General features: G+C 38.5%; 1 protein-coding gene across 3 annotated transcripts; it reads right to left on the bottom strand.

Annotated features, from left to right (window-relative positions):
* Positions 1-1,613: 1,613 nt before the first annotated feature.
* On the bottom strand, positions 1,614-25,881 carry PPM1K (protein phosphatase, Mg2+/Mn2+ dependent 1K). 3 transcript variants are annotated; one of them, XM_058295658.2, is made up of 8 exons: positions 25,310-25,337; positions 24,690-24,961; positions 17,359-17,879; positions 16,322-16,422; positions 9,537-9,702; positions 9,219-9,363; positions 7,671-7,805; positions 1,614-5,348 (listed from the first exon to the last, which is right to left on the bottom strand). In XM_058295658.2, the coding sequence occupies exons 3-8, from the start codon at positions 17,796-17,798 to the stop codon at positions 5,217-5,219; spliced, it is 1,119 nt and encodes a 372-aa protein (XP_058151641.1). In that variant the 5' UTR covers positions 17,799-17,879; positions 24,690-24,961; positions 25,310-25,337; the 3' UTR covers positions 1,614-5,216. The 3 variants fall into 3 exon arrangements, with proteins under 3 accessions (XP_058151641.1, XP_004480612.1, XP_004480613.1); XM_004480555.5 differs by lacking the exons at positions 24,690-24,961; positions 25,310-25,337 and adding an exon at positions 25,559-25,881; XM_004480556.5 differs by lacking the exon at positions 25,310-25,337 and having other exon boundaries at positions 24,690-25,051.
* Positions 25,882-27,751: the final 1,870 nt, after the last annotated feature.

The following is a 27,751-nucleotide window of genomic DNA, read 5'->3' as shown; positions in this document are numbered from 1 at the left end:
TATGGAAACAGAAGGGGAATTTAGGCAAATTAGAGCTCTCAGAACAAATATCCCAGAGGAAATGACAAGTGAGTTTTGAAGTTAACCAGGGAAAGAAGTGGTGAAATGTTACAGGGAGAGAGGAAAATGTGAATAAACTGGTAAGACCCTGAAGTGGGAGAAATTAGACTGCAGCAGTGACGGGACAGATGATGAAGGGGTCCTTTATGTAGTGCTGAAGAGTTTTAATTTTATCCAGAAGGCAAGATTGAAGGACTGTGAACATGGGAGTGCTTAAGAGAATGGAAAAAGCAGTGATCCTGAGCACCGATAATATAAGTGAGTCTGATCTAAGGAAATGGCAGTGGAGAATGGAGAGGAAAAAATTACAGATATGAAGGAGGTTCACGTAGTGGGTGAACCTGGTTTGCATGACAGGTTTGATTGGAAGGTAATGCCATTCATTAGGATGGGTGAATTAGGAATAGATTAGGGTGGAAGGAGAGGAAGTCAATTTTGGATATATTGGCATTGAGGTGCCTACAGGCTCTCAGAGTGCACATTGCCAGCCATGTCTGAATATTTGAGTTTGGAGCTCAGGAGAGAAATCTCAGCTGGAGTGCAAATTTGGAATTAATCAGTAGACAAGTGATAGATGAAGTCATGGAAATACATTAGCTCACACAAGCAGAGAACACATCGAGAAGGTTGATAAAGACCTTGGGAACACCAACAATCAAAGGACAGAAGACTGAAAGGCAGGTGCTGTAGAAGATAAACTACAAGAATGGTAACAGATGGTGTCAATGGGACAGTAGCCTATAATTGAATGCTGAAGGGAAATCAAGTAAGAAAAATAAAAATAACCACTGTATTTAGCAAATTAGGAGGTCATTGTGGATTTTGAGAGAGATGTTTCTTTGGTAAGCTAGAGTCAGATGGTGAGAGAATGGGGACGGGGGAGCCACAATTGGAGTCAGGAATGTGCGCTAGTAAAAGATAGGAGAAAACTAAGGAAAGTATAATGTGATGTATTAATTTACTCATTCAGAAAACATTAGTGATTGCTCCGTATTACTAAACATGGAAAATGCTAGGTATGGAGTTTGAACAAAACTGGACAGATCTCTCCTGCTACAGAACTTTTCAAGCTACTTTCCGGTGACTCATTCTAGAAGAGATCCGTGTGCCAATGGAATGCAAAATATTACAATATGTTAAAAATTGCTTACGTTAAATGTATAATGCTGGATTCCACAGTATCACTGCCAAACACCTATTTCTAATACGTGGGAATTTTTAATATGTGGGAAAATTTTTTGAAGCCACAGGCAAAACATTGTAGAAATCACCATGGCTTTTTTTCTTCTGAGGTACCAACATATATTTTGGAAGAGGTAAATGAAAGATTGAGGCAAAAAGATATGCATTGATAAATATAAATACATTTTCCCCAAAGATTCTTCACATTAATTCTGACAATGGACAGAGTTTGGTTAGTAAAAGAAATTTCTAACTACCCACTACTTGATTCTTTTATACCAACATTTACAGGGTTACACACATAAAAAATATAGAGGAGTCCTGAGGCCTAATAAACACTGTTGGATTAAGAAAATAACTTCCACCAAGTCTTTAGTGCATTACTTTATTAAAAGGGTACTTTGAACACTGAGATATGTAACTTTAGTCTGTTCACATTGACTCTCATACATACACTTAAAAACTAAATGGTCAAAGCAGCAATTGTATCAATTCATTATAGAAAGCACCCACACATTCAAATAGCACTCTGGTAAATTACAAAACAAATGTACACAGTGCACTTCAGTAGAACCAAATTAATTTGTGATACACTGAGCTGCTCAATTCTGTTCCAGAATCCAAAGGCAGATCTTGGCACAGAGTCATTTTTGGAGGTGGAGGAACTCCAGGAATTCACCAGCCCAAAACACTCAGTCTGGCCATCAGTGGAGCATTTAAACCATCCATTAACCAACACGAGTCTCCAAAGAGTCAATCAGTTTCATCCCAGATGCCAAAAGGAACAGGTCATCACAATTTTGTTTGCTCACCTTGTAAAACTATGACTTTTTAGTTCTGCTTAAGTCATCCAGAGGGGTGACTCTAATTAATACAATAAAATGTAAGCCAACCCAAATTTTCTGTTTCTTAAAATACGCTTGTGTTTAACTTTTCAGCGTTAAACTTGAACCACTCCACTCCCCCCACCTCTCCTTGAAGTAGTTTAATATCACATTACCATGAAATTAAATCTACATCCATTCTTAGAATGAAAGCCAAATATCCGGTCTGATATTGAAATAAATGTTTTAAGAGTGAGCATAGGACTGACTAGTTATTCTGTGCCAAGATCTTAAAAAAAAAAAAAAATCAAATTTTACGAGTAAGCAACATGTCTGGAAAATATAATTTCTATTTTTCAGGTTGTTATGTGCTAATTCTTCAAAGTAAGTGATTTTTTAAAAAAAATATTAGAATTTGGGAAAAGTTCATGATAGGATACAAAGAATCATCTTTAACATAGATCCCTCTAAAATTGATTTTTCCAGAAAATGTAAAAGGTCAATTGACTTTGAAGCCCTTCAGAAACACAAAGATCTATAACAAATGAATGGTTGATTTAGAGCAGAACTGCATATACTTCTGAATATATGAAATGCTTAAGAATTTAAACCTGTGAAAAATCACAATGCTTTAAAAAGTATCTCACCAAATAAATTTTGGCAAATAATGTTTGGCAACACACATTAGATGATTTATATACTACATTTAAATAAAAGGCAAACATAAATACAATTGGTTATTTAAGCTTTATTACATTCATATAATTTACACCATACCTATACCCACATGGTAATACCACATGGCAAATTCACAGCCTCAACTAAAAAGCTATCTTGAAAAATGTCTTTTTTTAAAAACTACTATTTGCATAACTTCCAAGAATAGGTTTGGAAGCAGGATACAAGTTATCTTTCACAGATTATGATAATCTACATTTTAAATTATACTTCAACATTGGGGCTTAAAAAACATATACAGCAGTATGTTTTATGCTTTAGTCAAAGTTGACTGGTTTAGGGTTTTAAAGTTTCCAGGTGAGGCAGCGCAAAATCCACCCCACCCACCACCAAGTGTCCGACAAATTCCTCTGGGTTAAACCTGGCAATCCACCTCAATCCATTAATGACACTGAGGTCCCTGAACCTGCATCACTCCCATCCTTGGTTTTTAAAGTAAAATAGAGAGGAACAGAAATATGAAGATTTCTAAAAGACATGAAACCTACATCCTTAGACCACCATTTTTGTGCTATAGACCCTTTATTTGTCTGTTTTTGGTAATTCTCCACACTCCTAAATGTAGCTTCCATATTTCTGTTACAAGACCCAACTCAGGAAACCAAGAATGTTTCTCACATTTTTTAGTCTACCCTTAGTTCCCTGTTTTCAGACATTGAATAGGGAACTATATTCTTTCCTGTAATATTCTTCCTTCTTCCACCTAACTTCCTTAAAAAAAATAAAACTGAAGCGTTTATTTTACCGAGTGCTTTTTTCCAAAGGACAGTTCCTGATAAAGGCAAGAAAACTCAAATTCTACTTAGTTCCACTCCTGAGAAGCTTAGGAGAAGATGTTCTTAATGGTGGGCCTTCTTTCTAATAAGTTGGTATAAAGCTTAAAAAAAAAAGAAAGAAAAAAATCAACCCTGAAGCTGAGAGTTGAAAGTATACACTACACATTTCCTTTCTGGTTTCTTTTTGTTTGTTTCTAAAACAAAACACCATGTCATAACAATTTTTTCCCCCACATCCTATTATATTTTATATACAAATTACCATATAGCAATCTAACTCCAACATGCTGACTCTGTCCCTGGGTTTTGCGGTGAATTACCCATATAAGTAATTCCTGACTGCCATTTTAAATGTTTCTCTCTATCTGTCAATAACCATTGGCTCTACACTGTAAGAAAACAGCCCTTGAGCGTCCTTAGGGATAAACATCAATAATTTAAAGCTAAATTGTAAAGGAGCTATGCAGGGTTGTTCCCTTCATTATATCGCTCCAAATACACACACACACACACACACACACACACACATACACCTACATACATATAACAAATTTACACAGTATGCAGAAATAAACTGCAGATATAATCTCAAGTGGACATTTACAGATTCACGTTTTACCAGCAACCTTACATGCAAAATAAAGAAGTAAATTTTACACTACTAAGTTACATATCAAACTGAAATATATACAGAATATTTTAATATTTGCTTTAGACTCATTATTTCTGTAACTCTTAGAAAAGCGCATGAAGGAGACACAAACCTCAAATGATATCTATAGCAATATCAGCCAATGTGGCATTATTTTTTTTTTTACTAACAAATCATCTAACTTGCTTACTCTCTAAAAAAAGTGATATATACATACTATATACAAAACAAAAACCATCGAGTTAGAAAGAAGTGGAAACTTATACAAAATCCTTGATATGCCCCTTCAGTATTTAACTTTGTATTGCTTTCACCACAGGACTCTTCACCTATGCAAAATCTTCTGAGATTAAGGAATGGTCACAGCTATACAGCATTCCTATCCACAGAAAAATAGGAATGAATGACACAGGTCTTGGTGAAATTGAAATACATAAGTACACTGCTAATAAATATGTATACAATTTAGCAATGTCTTATTATCTGAACTTCTTTTGCATTGTTACATTTACCAGTTAGTGGTCCAGAAAATAAAATAAGATAACAAAGGAATCAGTTTGTATACTTATTCAATGGTACAGGTATTAAAAATATATACTTGCAGGTAACACATTGAATAGATGTCAAAATACTGACTAGTTTGAAGACAAGAACCTGTTCAAATGAACAAAAGAACAAAAATAATCAAGAAATCCACAGCTGCCCAAGAATCTTAAAAATTAGAAGCTAACACAAAAATTCACTCAACTCAGAGACTCACAATAGCTTCACTACATATCTTCAAACTGAGCATTTTAAGCTGAACATAAATATGATGGGTATTTATAAAAACCACTATGTAAATGGTTACTAGGTTTATACTGACTTGTGTACTGATCAGAACGAGTCACAGGGTCATGTGAATACAGGTGACATTTTTGATCTTTGTTTCCAGACATATGCAATAAAAACTACTGCACAGAAAATCTCAGTCCCAGCAAGTGATCAGGCCCAGCGTCCACTGGAGGAAAAGCTTCGGCTGAATGAGAAGTTGATTTCAGCATTCTTGTATTTTCCCCAGGCACCAAAGGGTACTACTACTGCAGTACTGTTATCTTCAGTACCATACTGTATTGCCTATAAGGTGAGGCAAAAAGGAAGAGAAAACCAATGGAAATCAGAGAATGTACAAAAAGAAATCAACTGTCAAACTGGTTTTGCAGTCACCCAATTATTCCACAATGGTTTGGTTTCGTTCGCCCTGCTTTAATGCCCCCAAGGTTTATTAAATTACACATGGAATAAAAGATAATCTAAACGAACCATACAAACTATATTCCATTGTTGCAATTTTGGCAACAGAAAATACCAGTTGGTTAAGGTATAATAATAAGCAGTTTCAGGAGAAGAAAATATAAGTAAAGCATTTGGCATAGGACCTAGCTAACACATGGTAATGGCTTAATAAATGTTTGCTCTTACCTAGCAAATCTTATGGAATTTAGTCCAAAGAAATAATGTCCTAAGGAAATGAATGTGCATAAAGCTATGACTACAAAAATGTTTATTATGCTCCTTATAAAATGGAAATATGTACATCAGCTAAATGTCCTACATTAGGTGAACTGTACATTACTTCTAAGAACTAATTCAAATAGCAAATAATCTAGTCAGCACTGTAACAAGTATTTGGGATTATACTTGACATCAAGTATATGCCAAAAGACCTCACAGAATGAGCCCAACACTCCTCTGATGAAAAAAGATTCAATAAAAAGTTTTACAAACTGGAAGACGAAAATTTTAAAAATTCCAACATCAGACAAATCTATAGGAAGTTCCTACAGTAACCATAAAAAAGACAAATATGCCAACAGGATAATGGGCAAAGGAGAAAAAAAATAAGCTTTTAAGAGAGAAGAAATAAAAATGGCTAACAAACTAGGCACATGCTTAATTCCATTAAACAAAGAAAAATTGCAAATTTAAACACTAATATTTTATTTTCCACCTATCAAATCTGCAAAAAAAAATATAAGAATTTGGAGAAACACAAACTATAACACTGCTAGTCAAAGTATAAATTGATACAGTATCTCTGGAAGGCAATTTAGCAAACTTAAAAGCTTTAGAATACTGTGTGTTGTTTTACTAGCTATTTTACTTTGAAGAATTTAACCTAAGTAAATAATATCTTAAGGAAATATTTAAGAAAATAGATAGCACAAAGAAACAGATACAATTTTGTCTACTATAGTACTCATAATATGGAAAAGAGAACATTTGCTGACTAGAACTTAAGTGAATTTTGATACACAAACATAATGGAATACTATACAGTCATTACAAATATCACTACCTTCGTGAATTAGAACACATTATCTGTAAGATAGGTATTTTTAAATTAGGGAAGAGGTGTTTATCCACGGAACTTGGTGCATTTCCTTAACTTTATGTAGACAGCATGATAACCAAGTGAATAACAGACCGTGCTCACCCATCTATTTTCAAGCAAATAATGCTTTTCAAGTAAGGAATAATGTCTTAATTACAAATACTGGCACTTTGAAGTTTTGTTTAAATGTGGTTCCCTAATTTGAAATTCTGCTGAATTAATGCACGCCGAAGTTATAAATTATAACTTAGTGATGCTATATAAGTAGTGAATCAGTGACGGCTATAACTTAACACAATGTTTTAAAGGGCTATCCATCAAAGCAGAATATTAAACAACACAAAGGAATTTATATTTTCTTTACTGGATATTATCCAGTTTTCAAATTTTAGCTCTGACTTACACACAACTCCATCTACATACCCTTTTGTATTTTTTTATTTTAAACACCCATTTTTAAAAAATGAGTTCTTAAGGTGTTCCTCAAACTGGCATTTACTTGCAGCAGTCTAGTTTAATGGTCAAATGGTTGGATTCAGGAGCCAGACTGTCTGGGTTCAAAGCCGAGATCTGCAACTTAACAGTTTTGTGATCTTGGGTAAGTTACTTAACTTCTTGGTCTCCGTAATTCAGTTTTCCTTATCTGTGAAAGGGGATAGTAACAACTCTCGCTGCATAGGTTACTGGGACAACTGAGTTAATATATAGGAAATGCATAGAACAGTACCTGATACATAGTGAGCAGTATTGCTTACTATTATTACCAATTATTACTGCTATTTGTATCATTTTAAGGTATAGGCAAAGCCATAAAAATATAGCACATTACCTTGGCAAATTAATTTTACTTAACTGTTTGAGGGAACTGTTAAAAAAATTAATGGAAATATTATGGCATCTAATGTAAAATTCACTGTCATACTGAAGCTAAAACACAAGATTTCAAAGGAATCTCAGACTGTGGTGGCCACTCCAGGCTGTACAAGGACATGCCTAGGGTTGTCCTTTACTCTTGTACTCCTTTGGAACTTTTTTAGCAGCAAAGCAGAAGCTCGTTGTGTCACCTGTTCAGTCACTGCATGGGCTGCTTCGCTGGGATCGTGGCACTGATTGACAAAGTCACAAATTTCTTGACTATTCACCATGAAGTTAATGCCATCTGTAGTGAGTACCAGGAAGCTGTCATCAGCATGATGTAGCTGCAATCAGAATCAAATGCACATGTGGTGGCTTGTAGTTATATACCAGGAAAACATAATCTTAATCCATTCCTGTTGGTGTAAACCCATTGTAAATAGGACTTTTTGATGAGGTTCCTTCAGTTAAGGTGTGGCCCAAATGAACCAGGACTGGTCTTAATCCTACTACTGGAGTCCTTTATAAGCAGAATGACACCCAGACACATAGAGAGAAAGCCACAGGGAGGAGCCAGAAGCTGGAAGTCAATGGAAACCAAAAGAGAAGCCAGGAGAGGCTGCCATATGTGAGGACCAAGGATCACCAGCAGTCAGCCCCAGAATGCCACAGCCTTCTGGGAAAAAACATCACCTTGATTTTGGACTTCTCCTAAACTTAAACCCACAAGGCAATAAATTCTCATTGTTTAAGCCAACACATTGCATGGTATTTGTTTTAGCATCCAGGAAACTGAAACATCATAGATGATTATAAAGTAGAAATGACCTAGAATAATGTTTATAATTCAAAGATTTTTATCTGTTTTGCCAAGTGGTCATCTGTATAAGAGCCTGTAGGAAAATCCAGCCACCATGGGTTTTTAAAATAATTCACTTAACTTTGTTGAACAAATGGAGTGAAAACAAAACCCTACATTTAGGGCAGAAGTAGCAACATTTAGTATCAGCCACTGAGGGTAAACCTAGTATTTACTTAGTAACACAATGCAGGATGCCAGCTAGCCAAATGGTGAAAGGCGGCAGGGTGTAGCGGCTATGAGCTTCCTGGATTTGAATTCTGGCTCTACTCTTTGGCCAGGTAAGCATGGATGAGTTAACCTCTCTATGCCTAAATTTGTTTTCTCTGTGAAATGTGGATAGAACCTATTTTGAACAAAGCCTGGCACATAGTAAGCCCTATATATGTATTCGTGAGATAAAATAAGACATGAAATCCGTCCTTCAATTCACAAACATTTCCTGCCATCACTGAATACCTACACTATACTGTGTGCCATGTACTATAGTAGGTTTGGGAGAGAGGGGGTTGGGTCAAAGAAGAAAGTGACAGTTCACCAACCTGGCATGTGTTGGCAATGGGGGCATTGATTAGTAAACATAAAGGATGCCACAGAAATAAAGTGGGATGATAATTTTGCTTGCTGGAGAAGGGAAGTTAGGGAAAGTTCCAAGAGGAAGTGATGCTGGATGACCAGGTGGAGGTGGAAAGGGCAGTAGAGGCATTCTATCAAAACAAAGAAAGACTTTGTCATACCTTAGGTCAGGAAAATAGTATGCTATTTTATCTGAAAAGCTTATCAATCCATCCATAAGCCATTTTAGCTTCCATTGATACCTAGAAGTCAGCCTCTAGTTGGAGATGATCCTACATTCATTCTTTGGATGGGCAGCAAATGTCTGCAAGTCTTTTCTTACCTTAAGCCTCTTTGTTTCAGGTTCCGCTGTCACACCACTGGTTTTAAGATCCAAATCTCCAATACTCCTTGTCATCGCAAGCCTGCCATTTACATGAGGCTGCCCCAAACTATTCCAAGCTATAAAACCTCCACATTTCTTGATCCTAGTCAAGTTAAAAAAAAAACAAAAACAAAAAACAACCTATGATGTGATATGCATGACACAAAGTCACTATTAAACTTACGTATGAAACCTGTTTAAAAATGCAAAATTATGTTTCTAGCTTGAACTGTAAACATCAACCAAATAGAAATTGATCAGCAGAAGAGGTAGTACCTTTCTTTTTCATCTTTCCTTTCAGGAGTATGATCAATGGTCAGCTTCACTGGTTTTCCTTTTCTACACAAAATAGCCCGGCTGTCCCCAACACTGGCTACAACCAGTTCAATACCATCTCGCAAAAGGGCTACTGTTGCAGTAGTCCCAGAGGTCAGAAGGGTTGCTATAAGTATCATGAAAAACAGTACAAGTTAGTGACTGTAAGTGACTGGATGGTATAACTTTTATTACAAAATAAAATACAGTCAAGGTAAACTAATGCTGGAATGTGTCATTCTAATTTTACTAGAGGTATGCAAATAAAATGCAATGAACTAAGTAAGATCATGCAGAGAAATAAGTATTTAAATCAGTAACAAGGCTCCATGCAAACAGAAAAAGTTGCTAACCTAGTTTGGTGAACAATGCATTAAACACTTCTTCTGTTATCTCCAAATGGCATCTATTTATATAATGTAGAGCTGAAAAACGTGTACCTACAATGACACCATTGTGCGCCCACCAGGTGTCATGTCTAAAAGTATTAAAACTTAGATTGGCGAAAATGGCAGAATGGCTGAGCCCATTCAGTCAAACAGACTTTTCAATTATCTATGGATTTAAAAGCCTTTCCCTTCCATTTCTTCCTCCTAATCTCTAAAAATATTATCAGTAAACAGGCTAAATGAGATACGCAAAGTGTATCTCTACTTCATTCTACTTTCTTCCCCTAATACAACTTTTAATTTTATAAATGTTCACAAAAAAGTCCTGAAACAGTTAAAACTTCATATTCTTCTATCTTTGTCCTCCCAGGCATAAAATGCCATCATTATGTTAGCAAAAAATTGCGGGGACAGACAATGAAAGACATTTCAGTTCCCCATATGCTTGGTGTAGTTAACATGCCCAGCTAAGGAAAGAGCTAATATAATCAGCCCGTATCCAAATGCAGCACAGCACTGCCCAGTTCTACTTCTGTGGCCCTGGCCTGGGCCAAGGGCATTCTAAGAACATTCATTTTCTCTGGCTAACAGCAAATAAAATGAAATGTTACTGGGCTTGAAGGGCACCACTATTTTCTCCAACCAGAGCAAACTGCATTTTTGTGTCTTCCTTTAACTTGTTCTGACAGTGTCCTAAATTCTTTACTGCTTATTAAAAAATGTGAAGGTGTACAGAGCCTTGCCAAAAGTGAGAATATTATGAAATTATGGGCTAAAAGTGATGAAATTCAAAAACATAACTTATTTAAAGCAGGTATTATCTTCAGTAACATGATTAATTCTTTTTTTAAATGGTCAGTTCTTTAAAGTATCTAAATAAAATATCCAGGTGATCATCCAAGATGATTTTTACTTCAAAGTTTTTTTTTAAAGAAAAATGAAGTGCAATTGATTTATTTGACTGATTGAGGCTCAACCTTTCCAAATACATATTTTTTTAAAAAGATAATTTTAATTTTAAAAACTTCATGAATAATACATTTTGGAGAGAAATATATATTTTATATATATATATAATATATATTTCCAGTTAGTACAATAAAATGCCTGCTTTAATCAGAAAAGTAAAATGAAAAAGACATGACTAAACCTAACTTAATATTTTATATCCATGCTGAATTTACTTTATGGAGGAATAAAACTTATAGTTGTAGTATATTCCCATTTATCTCTTGATTTTGGAACTGTTATGCCAAGTAACAACTCTCTGCAATGCTAAAATATATTTCATATCTGTCATGATATAATATATAATATAAATGTGCCCATATTTATTTTACTCATGTTTAGTTTTATCCAACTTAAATTGTCAAGTAAAAGAGTAAACTTGCGTTTTCAAAAACCACCACACAATAGAATCCATAAAATTTAATCTTTAAAATGAAGCTTAAAAAATAGTTCAAAATGACTTAAAAGGTTCGACAAAATTAGTATACCTCCCTTGGTTTAAAGTAAGTGTTACCAGCAACTTTAAGAAGTATTTTTAATTGGCTTCACTAAAACAGCTTACATTTCAAAAATGAAAATTCCAAGATTAGCTGTTTAGGCTTATAATTCATGGCCTTGACACCTAGAAAATTAAAAGGTCTTGAATTTTTACCAACTCAGTTTTACAGTTCCAAAATCCCAGGATTTGTGGGAAAGCTTTCAAAACTAACTGTTGATACGGTTTGTTAAGTGTCTTTCTAAAAATATAAAATATTGAATAGGCATTTATTTCATTTAACATTTAACATGGAAGTACAAATTCTCACTTTTTGCCCTGACAACAAAACTTTAAAACTAAGACATCTTTCAATAAGTTCTTAACACTCACTGGACAATTTCTACTGCAAGTCATCTCAACTAATGGGACAAAGTGGATGTGGGAACCTTCCAGTAGTCCAGGCTAGGAACCGCTGGACTCCTTCACCTGGGATAAAATTAAGCAGATCTCTCTTTCCACTGAAGCCCAGCATATAGTGTCCACGGGCTCCAGGTCTAGAGCTGCTGACCAGGCACAGTTCTCTGCCACAAATAACACGCACAGAGGCAAATAGGAAATTCACCCAGGAATTGTGCTCAAACATTACAAACCTGCAGCACAGGGGAGGACAGAGAAAGAGCTGCAAAATAAGGGGAAGGGTTTTTATTTTGGTGAAAATTTCACTATCAAATTACATAAAATTCCAGGAGATGCCAAATCAAGGATTCCAAACTTAACTTGCTCAAGTTGATGGTATTTTGTAGTTGACTCCATTTTTTTTTTTATCATCACAGAGTAATACTTCTTTCTTAGTTTTGCAGCTTCCCAAGTTTGGAGAAAAACCATATGTACACGCATTTATATCAAAACACATATGCAGAAACAGACACAGCTACATACTCATACACACACTTACACATACACTCATTTAAAAAGAGTAAATCAGTACCTTTATTGAGTTGCAAAAAAAAAGTGCTGTAAATTTGTGTGGTAGCAGTTATCAGAATTGTCCCAGTAACAAAAGGGAAAATTCATGGTTATAGCACTGAATAATTCATACCTGATGAGCAGTACATATTAGAGAGGATTTGAACTACAGTATACCACCAAATTACTGGGACTTAAATATATACCAAGAAGGAATCAAAGCACCTCCTGTACCAGATGGAAGGAGTAACATATCTGTTATTGATGCTTAATATAGGGATTTAGTATCTAGAAGGCATTTTTTTCAATTAGAATGACTTATTTAAATTCACTGTTTAAAATAAGGCTAGTCAAGCTCTAAAACATGTCTGTAATTTTATATCATTCATAAAGCAGGTATTTCTGCAGCTCTTTCTTTCTCCCAGTGTTGCAGGTCAACATATCCAAAGAAAAATGATCAAGATTTCATATAGTAACATAATGAGTAAAAGTTATATTTTTCAAAGTATAATGACCTTGATAATTATTCAACTTTGTAATGAGAATATGTAAAAGCTAACACATTTTCTTTTTTTTTCCCCCAACACATTTTCAATACTATTAAAAATGAGTGGTCTAGACATATTTGATTCATGAACATCAAATTCAAATCAATGAGCTGAAGCAGTAACAGAACAATAAGAATATCTCTTCAACTGCTGTCCCTATTTTTTTTTCCCTTTTGGCTGCCTCCAGTATAAGAAGGGTATTCAAAAATGCTGCATCTGCAACAGTGATAATTATGTAATTTCATCCTCCATAAAAAGTCACATGATACAAAGAACATGGATGTTTCCAATGAGATTCATGATGCATCATCACTGCTTCCCAAGTCCTATCTTTCTGATCCTTTTCTTTCTAGGGGAGCTTTGTTATTGCTTTTATTATTGCTCTGAAGAAAGCTAATATGGTATGACTGAGGGGCACTCCTCCCATTTATAAATGAAATTTCACCATCAGTGATTGATTCCTAGAGTTGAACCAATCCATTTCCAGGTTTCTGCTACTTAAAATTCAACTCCACCCAGGAGTGATAACTCACCAACACTTATACATTATATAAATGATTTGGTCAGCTATAGGATTATCAATAAATAAATTACGATAACTGCAGTGAAAAGAGTAGACAGTGGAGCTCAGTTCAGTCTAAATAATTGAGTACCTTTGTGATTCCATACAGGGTGCTGAACAATGGAGATTCAAAAATGAATTAGGCAAATCCCTTACCCTCAAGTTGCTCACAGGAAGGGTTCAATAAGAGGAAAATGGGGGCTGATGCTAAAAGAAGAAAAAAGACGAAAGAAACTGGAGAGAGCAAACTGCATTTACTTCACAATTTTGTTTAGTGAGTACTGGTTCAGCTTACAGTTATGCTAAAGAGATTATCCACTCTTATAATACTGATACTGCTTCAGTTCCTACTTAATATTGAAAAAAAATTTTTTTAAAATATGGATATAACTTTAAAATATAAAATGGTATAGATTTGTTTTAATTCACAAATTGCAAGGTTAAACAATGTTCAGAATTCAATCTTTAGTGGCTTTAATATACTTGAAAAAAAAAGTTTCCAAATATCAAAAGGCAACTTTTGCTACCTTTGAAAGCCCTGGTAATTTAAGAATAAACTTTAAATTGTTCTCAAAACACTAATTTAAATAATGACTATTTTACTAGTAAGAATACATATACAATATTTTAAAATAATAATGTGATAACAGGTTTTTTTTTCTTTTAGTAGCACACTATGCATCATTCTGTCTTGCCCCATTATATTTACAAACAAATGGCTAGTAAGTAAAAAATAAATTAAAAAATATCTTATGAAAGTTCTGGACCATTAACTCAAAGCATATGCTGGAAGAATTCAATTTTAAACATTTTAGTTTCATGATTAGAAATAAATTTTTATGATTAATTTATTTGCACAAACTGTTTATATTAAAAAGGCATCTTTAGAAAGTTTCTTTTAAGGTAAGCTGGTTAAATAAATTTTCTCCCTATGTTCATAATTCCCTTCAATTATATTTAAAAAATAAAGCAGTCCTCATATTTTATACCAAATCTACAATGGAGTTTTAAGGATCTGAATCCATTAGGTTCCTTTTTTCAAAAGGGTTAACTGTACCCCATGAAGGTTTAATGTTTTTGATTGTTGGCCAAAGGCCCCTGATAAACTTGAATTTTCTTTCCTGAAAACTTGAGAGCAAGCTTTATAGCTTTTTACTGACCGGCTGGGAGCATGAAACCTGCCCTGCAGCATATAAACCTAGTGGTATGAGATACAGCCAGCTCACAGCCACCTGGCTATGAATGAAATAAGGGGCATACTAAAATTCAGAGGGTCACAAATATAAAACAATTATTAAGAACCATTTCAATTTCTTCTTCTCCTTCAGGTGTTTCCCCCATTAGGGGCAGGAGCTAAACCTTATGCTTAAAATTCACCCTCTCTCAAGCCCTATTATCTTTTTTAAGTTGGGAAGGAAAAAAATCCAAAGGAAAGAAGAAGATAGAATGAGCCTGAAAAATCTTATAAACTAGAAAAGAAATCCCAAAGCAGCAGGAGAGTTGGCTGTAATGCTTTTCTGAGAGGGTGATAGAAAAGTTCTCAAGAAAGAACAAGAAAAACCTCTTAAGTTGGCAAATATAGTCACCCTACAACCACATTCTCCAATCTCTTTAATTATGCCAGTGAGAAAAGCCCCGCAGGGCGCCAGGAAAAGCCTAACTCTGCCACTGATCATTACTTCTCTTCAGGATTCAGTTCCTCATCAGTGAAATGGGGAGAATTTCCATCCCTAGCCATGCTAAAGGAAAATTGTGAAAGTGGCATTTTTATGGTGGTCTTTGACCTCCTTCAAAGAAAAGGATGAACAAACAAACAAACAAAAAAAAGGCCACACACAAATTCCTATTATCACATGATTCATTTTCAAACCAGATACCAGGTCTATTTGCATACTTTCTTTGGCCACTGAAGAACATTGCAAGATTAAACTTATGAGAGAAGACTTTGGGGCCAGCTAACCAGAAAACATTAGCTGTATTTTCCTGAAGTGGTTTTGATAAATTTAGTCAAAACCAGAAACATTTTACTTTCAAAATATAAAGACAAATAATACATAAAAACTTTAAATTCAGTTGACAATACTCTTGAGTTTAACAAAGAAAAACAGAAACAGCACTAGTTACCAAAAGAAAGCTGCAAGATCAAGCTCTTTAAAGAAGAGTTCCCTTCTAATTATGCAAATTAGTGCATAATAGCCCTTGTCCTTTCCTATTTAGGATCTATTAGCAATTTCCTTCTTTGTCTGGGCAATTATTGTCCTATCAGAGCTGATAATGCTGTAGTTGCACTTGCTCATCCCGTTCTTCTACTGGTAAAAAAAAAAAAAAAAACAAATAAAAAAACCTATCTCAAAAAAAAAAAAAAGAAAACCCAACCCACAAAAATCCCGCCTCATTGTATGGATATCTTGTCCATTATTAAAGCAAGCAATCATTTCGTGTGATTTATGTATCTTTAAAAAAAATGAAAAGCAACAACGACAAGCAATTAAACAGATTAACATTTTTAAATCCTTCTAAAATTAAAATTCAATAGCACAGTAAATTATTTTAAATGAAGAACAACAGTTTCGGCCTTTCTCTTTCTAAAAAACTCTCCAATATGTTTCTTTTAAAAGTGAGCTACTGACATCAGTTTGGATTTCAGAAAGCATTTTAACTGATTCATTCTATAAAATCATTTTCCACATAAGCATCCTTACAATTAAGTATACATTCAAATTCCCACCCTCAATTGGCTTAATTTGTTTCCTTTCACCCTCTGCTCAGAACAGGAATGTGGCTCTTTTACATACCATCAGCAGACAGGTGGGCATGCCTCGAAAAAGCTTTATCTATTTCTAGAAAAGCCATGGACAACACTGTTTCCAAGTTCCTCTCCTTTGGAAGCAAATCCCTTTGTAGGGAGGAAAAAAGAAGCCCAAACAATCATTTTACAATGGATTTCTCATCTTTCTCCCAGACACTCAATCTAGCCTAGTCATTCCACACAATCCACCACCCTGATTTCCCTTTCAGATGCTTAAAGTATTGATTAATAAAAAGTCTACTAAGTACCAGGCACTGTGATAAACCTTTAAAGGGACAAAAAGAAAAATTCAACTCTTCATCCTTAAAGAATTAATCCTCAATCTGTGAAAACCCTGATTCCTTAAGATTAAATTAACCCACTGAGTTCTTGGGCATGAGGCAGAGAATGCGTACGTAAGTCACTTAAAGAGCAGTGTAACTATATACAGGAAGACAAGAAACAGTCATGTATTCTTAACTCTGACATGTTTTCTCCCCTCTTTTGATTCTAGCAGTAGTATGCTGCCTTAAAAACACATCAGTAATAACTAGAGTAATAAACTATTTGAAGTGCTTCCAAACTCCAGCATTAAATGCATTTCTCCCACACTAAGGCCAATCATCCAAAGCTATTTTCAACAAGTATTCAAAGCTATTCACACCACTTAAAAGAATACCATTTACTGAAGCACTTATTACATGCCATGTACTGACAGGAGTAAGTGCTTCTTATACATTGTCGTTTACTTTATGTTAATTCACTTGAAATGCCTAAAAGCCAAATGCTATAGATTCTGGTCAATGTTTTCACCAATGGAGTTGTTAAAACAAAATTCTGAAAAGGTCGATGCAAGTTAAAGCAGTTTATCTCTAATTATCAAAAATAAGCTGAATAAATGGCATCTTTAAATTACTGCTTATTCAAGAAGTGGCAGTATAAAACTCAAAACAACTACTTTTACAATGGAAGTCAAAGGTGAAACTTTACAAGATCAAGCATAAGGCAAACTGCAAAGTCAAGAGAGAAAGTCATCTTACGTACACAATGCATTTCTCCATGTGGGTGTGGCAGAAATCTGCAGCTGCAGGTCCACCATGTCCATCATACACCGCAAAGTACAGGACCTCATCTGTTAACTGAGCCAAGTCAAACCGATCTTCATTCTCTTTCCGTTTTCCAATCTGTGAGGCACAGCCCACATTTTCCAAGCTGATTTTGGGAATCGGCTTGCCGTATTTAATGCTGGGTGGTAGGAGAATTGGCTCATCAATGCGGTTATCCCAGATTCCAAAACTGTCCCACGTGGCCGGACGCCCACTTCCGTCTGGATCAAACCGAGAACACCTGTGCTCTGAAGTAGAACTGTGACATGCCGGTGTCACCCGCCTGTCAGCTGGCAGCAAGCGCGAGCTTAGCAGCACTCTCTTTTTCACCTGGTTCCCACCGCTTCTGACCAAAGTAATTAAGGCAGCTGTTGACATAACTCAGCTCCAAAGAACTCAGTAAAGTGGACAAGGTCAATGTGTGGGAGGAATGAAATGTCTTCAAGAAAAATGATGCAACTGAATAGAAAAAGAAAGAGGGACTCCGTGAGTAGTTTTGAATATAACTGATATATCATTAGATATTACCAAAATTGAAGGCCATAAAGAATCTGACAGATAATATATGTTTAGCCACAGTGTAGCACCCAGCAGCTCACTTCTAAGAATATTGGCTCACATATGAATCAACTTATCTACCCCATTTACATGTTTAAATTCTGTAACAATTTGACAGTGTTCTACATAACACATAGAACAGTGCTCCTCAAACTTCAGTGTGCAGATGATGAGCAGATTCTTATTCAGTAGGTCTGGGATGTGGCCTGAGATTCCACTCCTTGGCAGGCCACACATTTTAAGTATCAAGAATACAGAATACCCAGGTAAATAAAAACTCTTGCCTCCTTAACTCCATTGCTCTGAAGAAAAGGTAGGGGCCAATATTACAGTACCAACAAAATCTCTCACAAGAGACAGAAATAAGGGAAGAAAAAAATAACCGGTTAATGATAGATAGTTCTATACCCAAAAAGTGTCCATGTCTTAACAAAGACTGAATCTAGGACCTAAGTTTTATGTTTATTTGCTTTAAGATCTCTCAGTTTATCAAGAGGCTTTATGTACTATACCACAGGGGTTAAAGACATGTGGCTCCTGCAAACATCTCCATTAACAAAAAAGATAAGCAAGTTCTGAGACTTCTCTTTGTGGTGGACACACACGAGCTTTTGGGAGGGTATCTGATATCAGGAAATGAGTGGCACTGCCTGTGTGCCAAGCACTCCTGATTTATGAACCATTTGCTAACAGCTGCGGGTTCCCCCTCCTCCAACCCAGCCCACCCACATCTAGTTCCATCACCGACAATGCCACAAGGGAACCTACACTTCTCTGATTATTCTGTGAAGCTTCAAGCAAGACATGACTCTACCATCCCCTTGAACTCCCACTTTTGGACTCTGCACCAAAGTTCAATGCTAAAGTCAGCTTCCTCTGGCACTACACAGTGTTATCATGGGAAATCCTAATCCCTGACAGGGAGGGCTGTATTTCTGGCAGTTTTCCACACAAATAAGGTTCTAAGCAAAAATATATCTCCACATTTTTTTCGATCGGTTACAGTTATGAATTAGCCAACTTGAAAAACTGTCATAAAGTTGATTTCCTAATGCTTGTGGAGGGTACACTGGTGTTATATTCTCAACTATATGTTCGAATTATTTTACAACTGAAACAGAGCTTGAAAAAAATATACCCTCCCCAAAGGTACAAACACACACAAAGCCCAGCTTGAATGCCTCTATGAGAAAACACATTACAGATTTCAAACAAACATTTTCAATTGAACTTTTAGAAATCAGTTTAGCTATGTGTAGGGAAGGGCCATTACTCCTGTCAATGGGTAAAGCAGTGGAAGGAAAGGAGGAAGATCCAAAACAACACCCGTAGTTAGAGATCTAAGAAGTAAAAACATCAGCCCTGCCTTCAGATAAGTTAGAATAAAAATGGCTCCACAAACAATTAGTGTATCATAAAAGACTAAGGAGGCTATCTTTTCTTGGACTTTGGATTAAGGTCGAGTATGAAAGACTGAAATTCACTTTGATTTATGACAATATCCGGGGGTGGGGGAAGGAAAACAGCATCCTTAGTTAATAAGTCAGCTGCTCAGTCAAGTATGAAAGACTAAGTAGCACATTCCATTCCAAAACCTGAGATCTTTGTTCATTTGCTTCTGACTGAAGGTTACATTTTATTCAGCAACAATAACAATATGTAAAATATGGTAAATACCCATGGCGAAATTTCAAACAATTATACAATCTAGCAAGTTATAGAAGTATTTTTACTTAATTATTAATGGAGATAATTCACAAAACTTTATGATGTAGAAAGATTTTAATACTTTTAAAATAAAGTATTTAAGTAAATGTCTATTAGAAAAATACATTCATATTTGAAAAATGCACCAAAGATTAGCAAAGTACTACTCTTTTGCCCTGGTCTGAAAGTGTAAAAGCCCTCTTCAGCCTTAGTCCACTTTGTAATCATGCACCAACTTTAAATGAGTTCTAGAATTACAAATAAATATTAAATAAATTCGTATGTAGCTCTTCTAAGATACTCCTGCCTTCCCTCCCCCCAACCTCTAAAAATTAAAATAAACATAAAATAGAACTGCATTCTTAGCAGGAGACAAATATCCACTGGTAACATTAGTTAAGAATGAAATAAATCCAAGTTGGGCAAAGATGACTTAAGCCTCTATCTGCAAAAATCAATCATCCACCTGACTTCTTTCCTTACTTATTATCTTCACATTTATCTCAGAAAGTAAGCAGAATGGTTACAGGAAAATATCTACCTTAAGGCATCCTATTGGCAGAGATGAAATGTGAGCCAATTTATAGTCAGTGTGTCAATATTACAAAATTAGGTCAGCTTCACTTATGCAATCAGGAGATTTTAAGAAGTGGTTCAAACCACTAACTGGAGAAGTAACTAGAAAGAGGCCTCGAATAAAAGGGTCAACTCAGACCAGCAGAATATCTCAGCCTACATGTTGGATCAAGTGTTAAAAATTGCTCTTTGACCTTGAATAAAAGGGGGAAATGGCAAAGACAAATGAGTTGATATGGCTAAGAGTCTTCCAAAAAGAGTCGGGAGGTCATCAGAGAGGTCGTGTTACACACACTTTAGCAGGACCCCAGAAAAAGTCAAAGTAGATACAACCCTAGGTACTAGTTCTCCTGAAGGCTATGAAGATCCACAGGATATAGTCATGGCAGATGGCTTTGGAGCTCTGTGCCATGTCAGAGGGCCCTACTTTGGTATTTGTGCTCCTGAGTGTGACGGAGCTGGACTTAGATGTGACTTTTCTACACATGCCTCTTCTGTCACTTTTACTGAACCTGTGGTTGGCACTAGGGATGGTCCATACTCAGGAGATGTGACTCTCTGGACTGTCCATGTGCCAGCTGGGCCCTGAGCCTCAGCAGAGTGGCGACTCCTACTCTCTGGTTCATTGGTCTTACCCAGGTCAGCTAACAGGGAGGTGAAGATGGTCAACCACCACACCAGGGAATCAAGAGTGCCTACAACTATAAGCAGAGGAATTGCATCCATCATCCATGTGGAATCTAAGCCCCCTCTTGATCTAGAGGTGGAGAGGACATTGCCATCCCAGGGTTCACAGAACGGAGGAATAAAATATGGACTAGAGTGGACTTACTGATATTCTACTATAAAACTATTGTGATGACTAATAGAAGAAATTTTAGCATCGAGGTGGAGAAAGTGGCCACAGTAGTTGCTGAGGGCAGGGAGAGGGTAGAAGAGATGTTATGTGAGGGTATTTTTGGGATTTTGAGTTGTCCTTAATGATTTTGCAGGGTCAGATGCAATATCTGAGATGGCGATGTCCTCTCCACCTCTAGATCAAGAGAGGGCTTAGATTCCACACGGATGATGGATGCAATTACTGCCATAACCCCCTGAATGAACTGGGGGAGAGTGCAAACTACAGGGTGAACTATTATCTGTGTAGTGTAGCAGTGCCCCAAAATGTGTTTACCGAATATGATGAATGTACCTCAATGATGTGGGAGGTTGTTGGTGTGGGAGGAATGGGGTGGGGGGTGGGGAGACTACAGGAACCTCTTATTTTTTTAGTGTAACATTTTTTGGTGATGCATATATTTTCAAAAAAACACAATTTACAAAAATGACATGGTGGGTGGGGGGAGTGGCTTATATGGGAACCTCTTATGTTTCTTGTTTTTTTATGTTTTTTAAATGTAACATTCCTTGTGAGCTATTAACTTTAATTTTTTAAAAAAGTGGTTCAATCTCCTTTGTCACATACACTATTACTAAATCATACTAATCCCTTCTACATGCCCAAGGAAACTACTCAAGAACATCCCTGATGTTGCCAAGATAAATAACAGCAACTTTGAGCTACACTTGTTTTCTAGAGCTCCAAACCTAAGCAGGCCACCACAGACCCTGAGGCAATCCAGCTACCCACAGAGAGGATGCCACAATAAGCACTAATTTAGCAAAGGAAGTAGAATCTGTGCTGGGAAAAAAAAAAAAGAGGGAGGTGGGCATGGGTGGGAGCAGAGAACAAAGTGACAAACAACCTGTCTTTATTTTCTGTTTAGCAATTACAAACTGGAATTAGTCTATCATTCTATATAGCTCTACAATCTAAGAAACACATTCAGGAATCTTTTAATGTAGCAGGCAGGGGAGATTTGGGCCAGTCTCAATCAAAAATCAAAGTTAGCTTATTTTTATACATTATTAAACAAGAAAGTCAAGACAAATAACTTGACTGAAATCCTAGCTACATAACATAGGTTATTTCTACAGTCAACCTAAATGTTGATAGTCATATATCAAAACAATTTTCCAGGCAGAATAAACTGTTCCCAAACTCTTTTCCCTCAATCAAACCAAAACTATATGGAAAAAAAAAAGTATGGGTCAAAATTTACTTTAAGCACAAGAGTTTTTAAAAATTTTTGTGTGTATTCACATGTGTGCATATGCATACACAAGCACACAGAATCTATACGTACTAAATTGTCAGTAAAACACAGGGAAATACTTTACTTTTACATCCTTTTCATACTGATTTTTTTTTTAATTTTTATTTTTATTTATTTAATTCCCCTCCCCTCCCCCGGTTGTCTGTTTTCTGTGTCTTTTTGCTGCGTCTTGTTTCTTTGTCTGCTTCTGTTGTCGTCAGCGCACGGGAAGTGTGGGTGGCGCCATTCCTCGGCAGGCTGCTCCCTCCTTCGCGCTGGGCGGCTCTCCTTATGGGTGCACTCCTTGCGCGTGGGGCTCCCCTACGCGGGGGACACCCCTGCGTGGCAGGGCACTCCTTGCGCGCATCAGCACTGAGCATGGACCAGCTCCACACGGGTCAAGAAGGCCCGGGGCTTGAACCGCGGACCTCCCATGTGGTAGACGGACGCCCTAACCACTGGGCCAAAGTCCGTTTCCCCATACTGATTTTTGTCACATCGTTTTGAGGCTTTCCCCATTCCCTTCCCCTCCTTTCCACAATGCCTTAACTGGTTAATATGATACTCTAAGGCCCTCACATAGAACTGTGAGCAGATAACAAGGATGGCTCCTAGTTTAACAATTCCAACTGACAAGGGTGATCTTGGCAAAGAGGGTTAAATGGAAAGAAGTTGTGAGACTACCAAACTGAGGCACAGATTCTATCTGATGAAAATTCGCATTCTAAGAGTGGGAAATCTCAGGACAAAAGTATCAGGAAGAAAAGGAATAAAAGAGAAGTATTTGATTTGGAGTAAAATTCTAAAGTATTAACTTGATTTTTAAAAAATGTTGGGGCAATGAAAAAAAAGCCACAGAATATATACAGCTATAAAACTGCTATTTCGATTTTATTTCATTTTTAAAATCTTACTCCATTTTAATATCCCTCAATGGTTTAAACACCTCAAAGCTATCCAAAGTTAATTTTGCCAATGGAAGGCATTGTCTCTGGCAGGAGAATGCACTTGGCACTTGAGTCAAACCATTCTTGAATACTGAAATCAGGTCTAAAGGACAGGTTATTGTTATCATTTTAAGCACATGCCAAAGTCCTTTAGTAGTTCTAAGGACGAGTACCACAGAAACTTCCAGCAAAATGGAATATTTAAGAAAGTATTCATACCTGCCCATTATAAGTGGCAGTCAGATTTACAGTATTTTCTGCAATGGAAATACATGGTACTTTCTAAAATTCTTAAACCAAATATCCCTAAATGAACTTCACAAACTGTTTTACTGACCTTGTTATAAAACAAAACCTTGGCATTCTAATAAATCAAAATGGTATGGGAAACCCCTAAATCTTCTTGCTAGCACGCTGTTGGTAGGTAGGATAGAAAATGTACTACTCTGAGGGGGAGTGAGGGGGTGAGGGGACTCAGCCTTAGGTTTGATGTCAAAGGGCTATCTCTGATGCGCATATGTTTAGATGTACACACAAAGAGCATTAGAGCAGTAAAAAGGATTCATTATAACTATGGAGATATCCTTTAAAACATTCTAGTTAAGGTAGACACAACACCACAAACTGTATTCCAAGTCTTGTCTTTACTCGTTAAGAATCATTTAAGATTTCCCCCTGACATTGTATACTACATCACCAGCACCTCACCCCTCTTCTTTTCGCTCTTCTAAGACTCCAGTCAAGGAAAACGTGCACTAGTGGTCGGCAGAAAGTGACTAAGGTTGCAAGAAAAATTAGCAAGAAGTCACTACTCAAAATTATAACTGGGGCATTTTATTCCACAGTGATGCATCTTCTTTTCCAATGTCTTCATGTATATTAGACACACATTGGAACACACACGTTTACACTCTCAAGCCTTGGTCTTCCTCCACAGCAGCATCACTAGAATACCCACGATGCCACTGCTCTTTTTCAAGATCACTAAAATCTGTCACTTGAGTTGCTCATTCTGGAGCTGCCTGACAACTTCATTCCTTTTTCTGAAGTGGTCGGGAGTAGAAAGAATGGAGGCCTTGTTGCACATTTCCAGTTTGACACTCTGAAAGCCACTGGAGCTTTAGAGACTACGAATCCCCTGGCTATTTCCACCCGGAGCCTCGTCTTTGTCACCTCCTGCGAATTCTCTAATTTACAGAAAGCGGTTGCTAAAAAAGACAGCGCCAGCCACAAGGCCTTGAGTTAATTAACACCGCTCTACTACCAAAGCAAAACCCAAGTTCGCAGACCAAAATCAAGCAGGGCCCTGCATTCTTCTCTATACCGATCCCCTGAAAAGCGCCCACCTTTGAGCAATTCAAGACCCCGGGCTCGGTTCGCTGGCCGTGACAGAAGAGATCCGCGGCCAGCGTGACCTCGGCGAGCACGCCCTCCCGCCAGCGCCGTGAGACACTGCAGAGGGCGCGGTTCGCCCAACACCTTCCGCCGCCGGGTCTCCGCCTACCAACCTCCCTCTCGGCGTACAGATCCGGGTGTCGCCACGTCTCCCTCTCCCGGACGGCAGCTGCGCAGCATCCTCGCCTCCCCGGGCTTTGGGCAGGGCGCCTGCGGGGCCTCGCTGCGGGGAAACGCACGCGGGAAGAGGGCGGGCACCTCTGCCTCCCTCCAATCCTCCTTCCCGGCCTCCGACCAGAAACACCCACCCCCAGCCTCGGCCGCACCCTCCCCCAGCTGCTTCCCCCTCCCCTCTCCCCTCGCTCCCACCCCGAACCCCACCCCACCCCCTCCGCCTCCCCGTCATCCTCCCTCCCTCCGACCCGCAACTCGCCACCCACACCAGCCTCTCCCTCATCAGCCCCTCCGGCCCCCCACCCGGGAGACCCCGCTCCCTCGACTTCCCCCCCCTCCCACTCTCGGACCCGGGACCCTCCACCCACCCCGCTCGCCCCCGCCCGGGCGCCCCCACCTGTTCGGCTCGCTCGGGCCGCAGCCTCGGCAGGAAGCTCCGGCAGGCGCTGCGGGCTCCCGCCCCCGCGATGCGCTCGAGCGCCCAGGGCCGGAGCGCGGGCGCGCCCCCGCCGGCTACGCGCGATTAAGCCAACCTGGCCCCTTCCCTCTTCATTCGGGGCCGAGCACGGAGGGATGCGACCCCGCCACTAAATAAAGTTATAAACGGTTAACAAAAATAAGCGAATTGCATTCTCTAGGCTCTTACCTCGTGATGGTTACGTCCCTGAATAGTTTCCTTTTTAATCAACTTAACGGAGGGCAGGGGAGGGGCGTCCTTGGTCGGTCAGTAAGCTTGCCTGCTCCACTGTTTCGGAAACCCCGAGCAAGCCGTGAGAACCACCGCCACCGCCTCGCCGGCTGGAAATTCTCGAATTGTCGCCGCAGTTGGCCAGATGGAGAGGGGAAGTCTCTTCCCGCTGACTGACAGCAGCTGCTGCCAATCCGCGCTCGGCCAGGCCGCGCGCCGGCCGCCGGGGCGGCGGGTCTCAGCCACTCGGAGGTGCCGGCAGGAACGAGCCTCCCGGCGACGCCTCCTCGCAGGGCCGACTTCTGCGGCGCGCGGCCGAGCGGTGGCGTCCCGCCCAGCGAGGCCTGGGCCCCCCGCCAACGTGCGGTGACGGGGCCAGCAGCCTTGACACGTCGCCAGCTCCTCGAGGAGGGAAGTGTGCCCCGTCGGCCGAGGATGGAGCGGTGGAAGCGAGAAAGGAGTGCCAACACGGCCTGGCTGGAAAGTCATCTGGTTTCATGCTATTTTTTGAGAAGTTAACAGTGCAGCGTTCTTCGGGGCCTAAGAGCCATCGCACGGTCCCTTGGGAATGTCCATTCACTCATTCGACAATTATTTCTATATTTACGGAAGCCCTTTTATATGCCAGGCACAGTGCAAGGCCCTGGGGATACAGTCCTGACCCAGATGGACATTAGCTTACAGTCTCAGGGACAAAACTAGTAAGCACGCAAATAAAATAATAAGTCAGTCAAAGAAGGAAATAGACAAGATGCCAATCTAGAAACATTGGGGGATTGACTTCAGATGGGGTTGTTAAATGAGGCTGTTAAATGAGATGCTATATAAACTGAATCTTCAAGGGTGAGAGGGAAATGCGTAAAATGATGTGTTTTGGCGGGGATAGCAGAGCAAGGGTCTAGAGATGGCACAGAAGGAAGGTCCGTGTGGCTCTAGCATTGGAAGGGGTGGGCGGGTTGAGTAGCGTGCCCTGAGGTAGAAGAGGTAGGCAGAGACAAGACCTTGTAGCCATGCTTTGGAGTTTTAATTACACTGTAAATGTAAAGGGAATCTATTGAGGCGTTGTAAGCAGAGGAGTGAAACGATCTGGTTAATGTGTGGAAAACAGGTGGAATGGGTTATTGGGAGACTGGTTAGGAGAATATAGCATAAGAGACTGGGTGGAAAATCGTGGCTTAGTCTTTGGTGATACCATGGGTGACAGAGAAAAGCAGAAGGATTAGAGATTTGGTGGGAAATGATGAGTTCATATTTGGACATTTTAGGTATCCTGGAGTAGGGACAGCTATTTTGAACCCACTTTCTTCAAAACTCTGTTCTGAGAGTGATCCTCACATTGCTGGCTTTCAAATTGTAATAATGACGTTGTGGATTATTATGTTGGGTTGACATTAAATTTTTAAGAGCTTCCTGGCATTTTTTTTTAACTTTTCATTAAAATGGACATGCAGAAAAGTGCAACTTATCCTAAGCGAATACATCGCTGAATTTTCACAATCTGAATGTACCCCTGTATCCAGCACGTGGATCAAGAAACAGAACTTTATTAACACCTGGGAACCTCCCTTGTACCCCACTCCCAGTCACTGCCTCCTTCCAAGAGTAACCTCTCTACTGGCCTCTAAAAGCAAAGATTAATTTTGTCTGTCTTTGTGTTTTGTTTTTTTAGATTTATTTTGTATTTATTCTCACCTTCCCCCCCCCCCCCCCCCTTGTTTTTTGCGCTTGCTGTCTGCTCTCTGTGTGCTGTGTCTGCTTGTCTTCTCTTTAGAGGCACCAGGGTCAGAACCTGGGACCTCCCATGTGGGAGAGAGGCACTCAATCCCTTGAGCCACCTCCACTCTCTACTTTGTTGTGTCTCTCATTGTGTTTCCTCTTTGTGTCTCCTTGTTGTGGCAGCTTGCTGTCTTGCTTGTCTTCTGCAGGAGGCACCAGAAACCGAACCCGGGACCTCCCATGTGGTAGGCGGGAACTCAATCTCTTGAGCCACATCTGCTTCCAAGTTTTGTCTTTGAATTTGAACGATATAGAACCATAAAGTATACACTCTTGTGTATGACTTCTTTGGCTCAACGTTCTACTTGTGAGGTTCTTCGCTGATAGTTGTAGCTCATTCACTTTATTCCGTTGTGTGAAGATACCACAGTTTGT

Source organism: Dasypus novemcinctus, chromosome 1 (genome assembly GCF_030445035.2).
Source record: "Dasypus novemcinctus isolate mDasNov1 chromosome 1, mDasNov1.1.hap2, whole genome shotgun sequence".
Lineage (NCBI taxonomy): Eukaryota > Metazoa > Chordata > Mammalia > Cingulata > Dasypodidae > Dasypus > Dasypus novemcinctus.
This window is presented reverse-complemented; position numbering and strand designations above follow the sequence as displayed.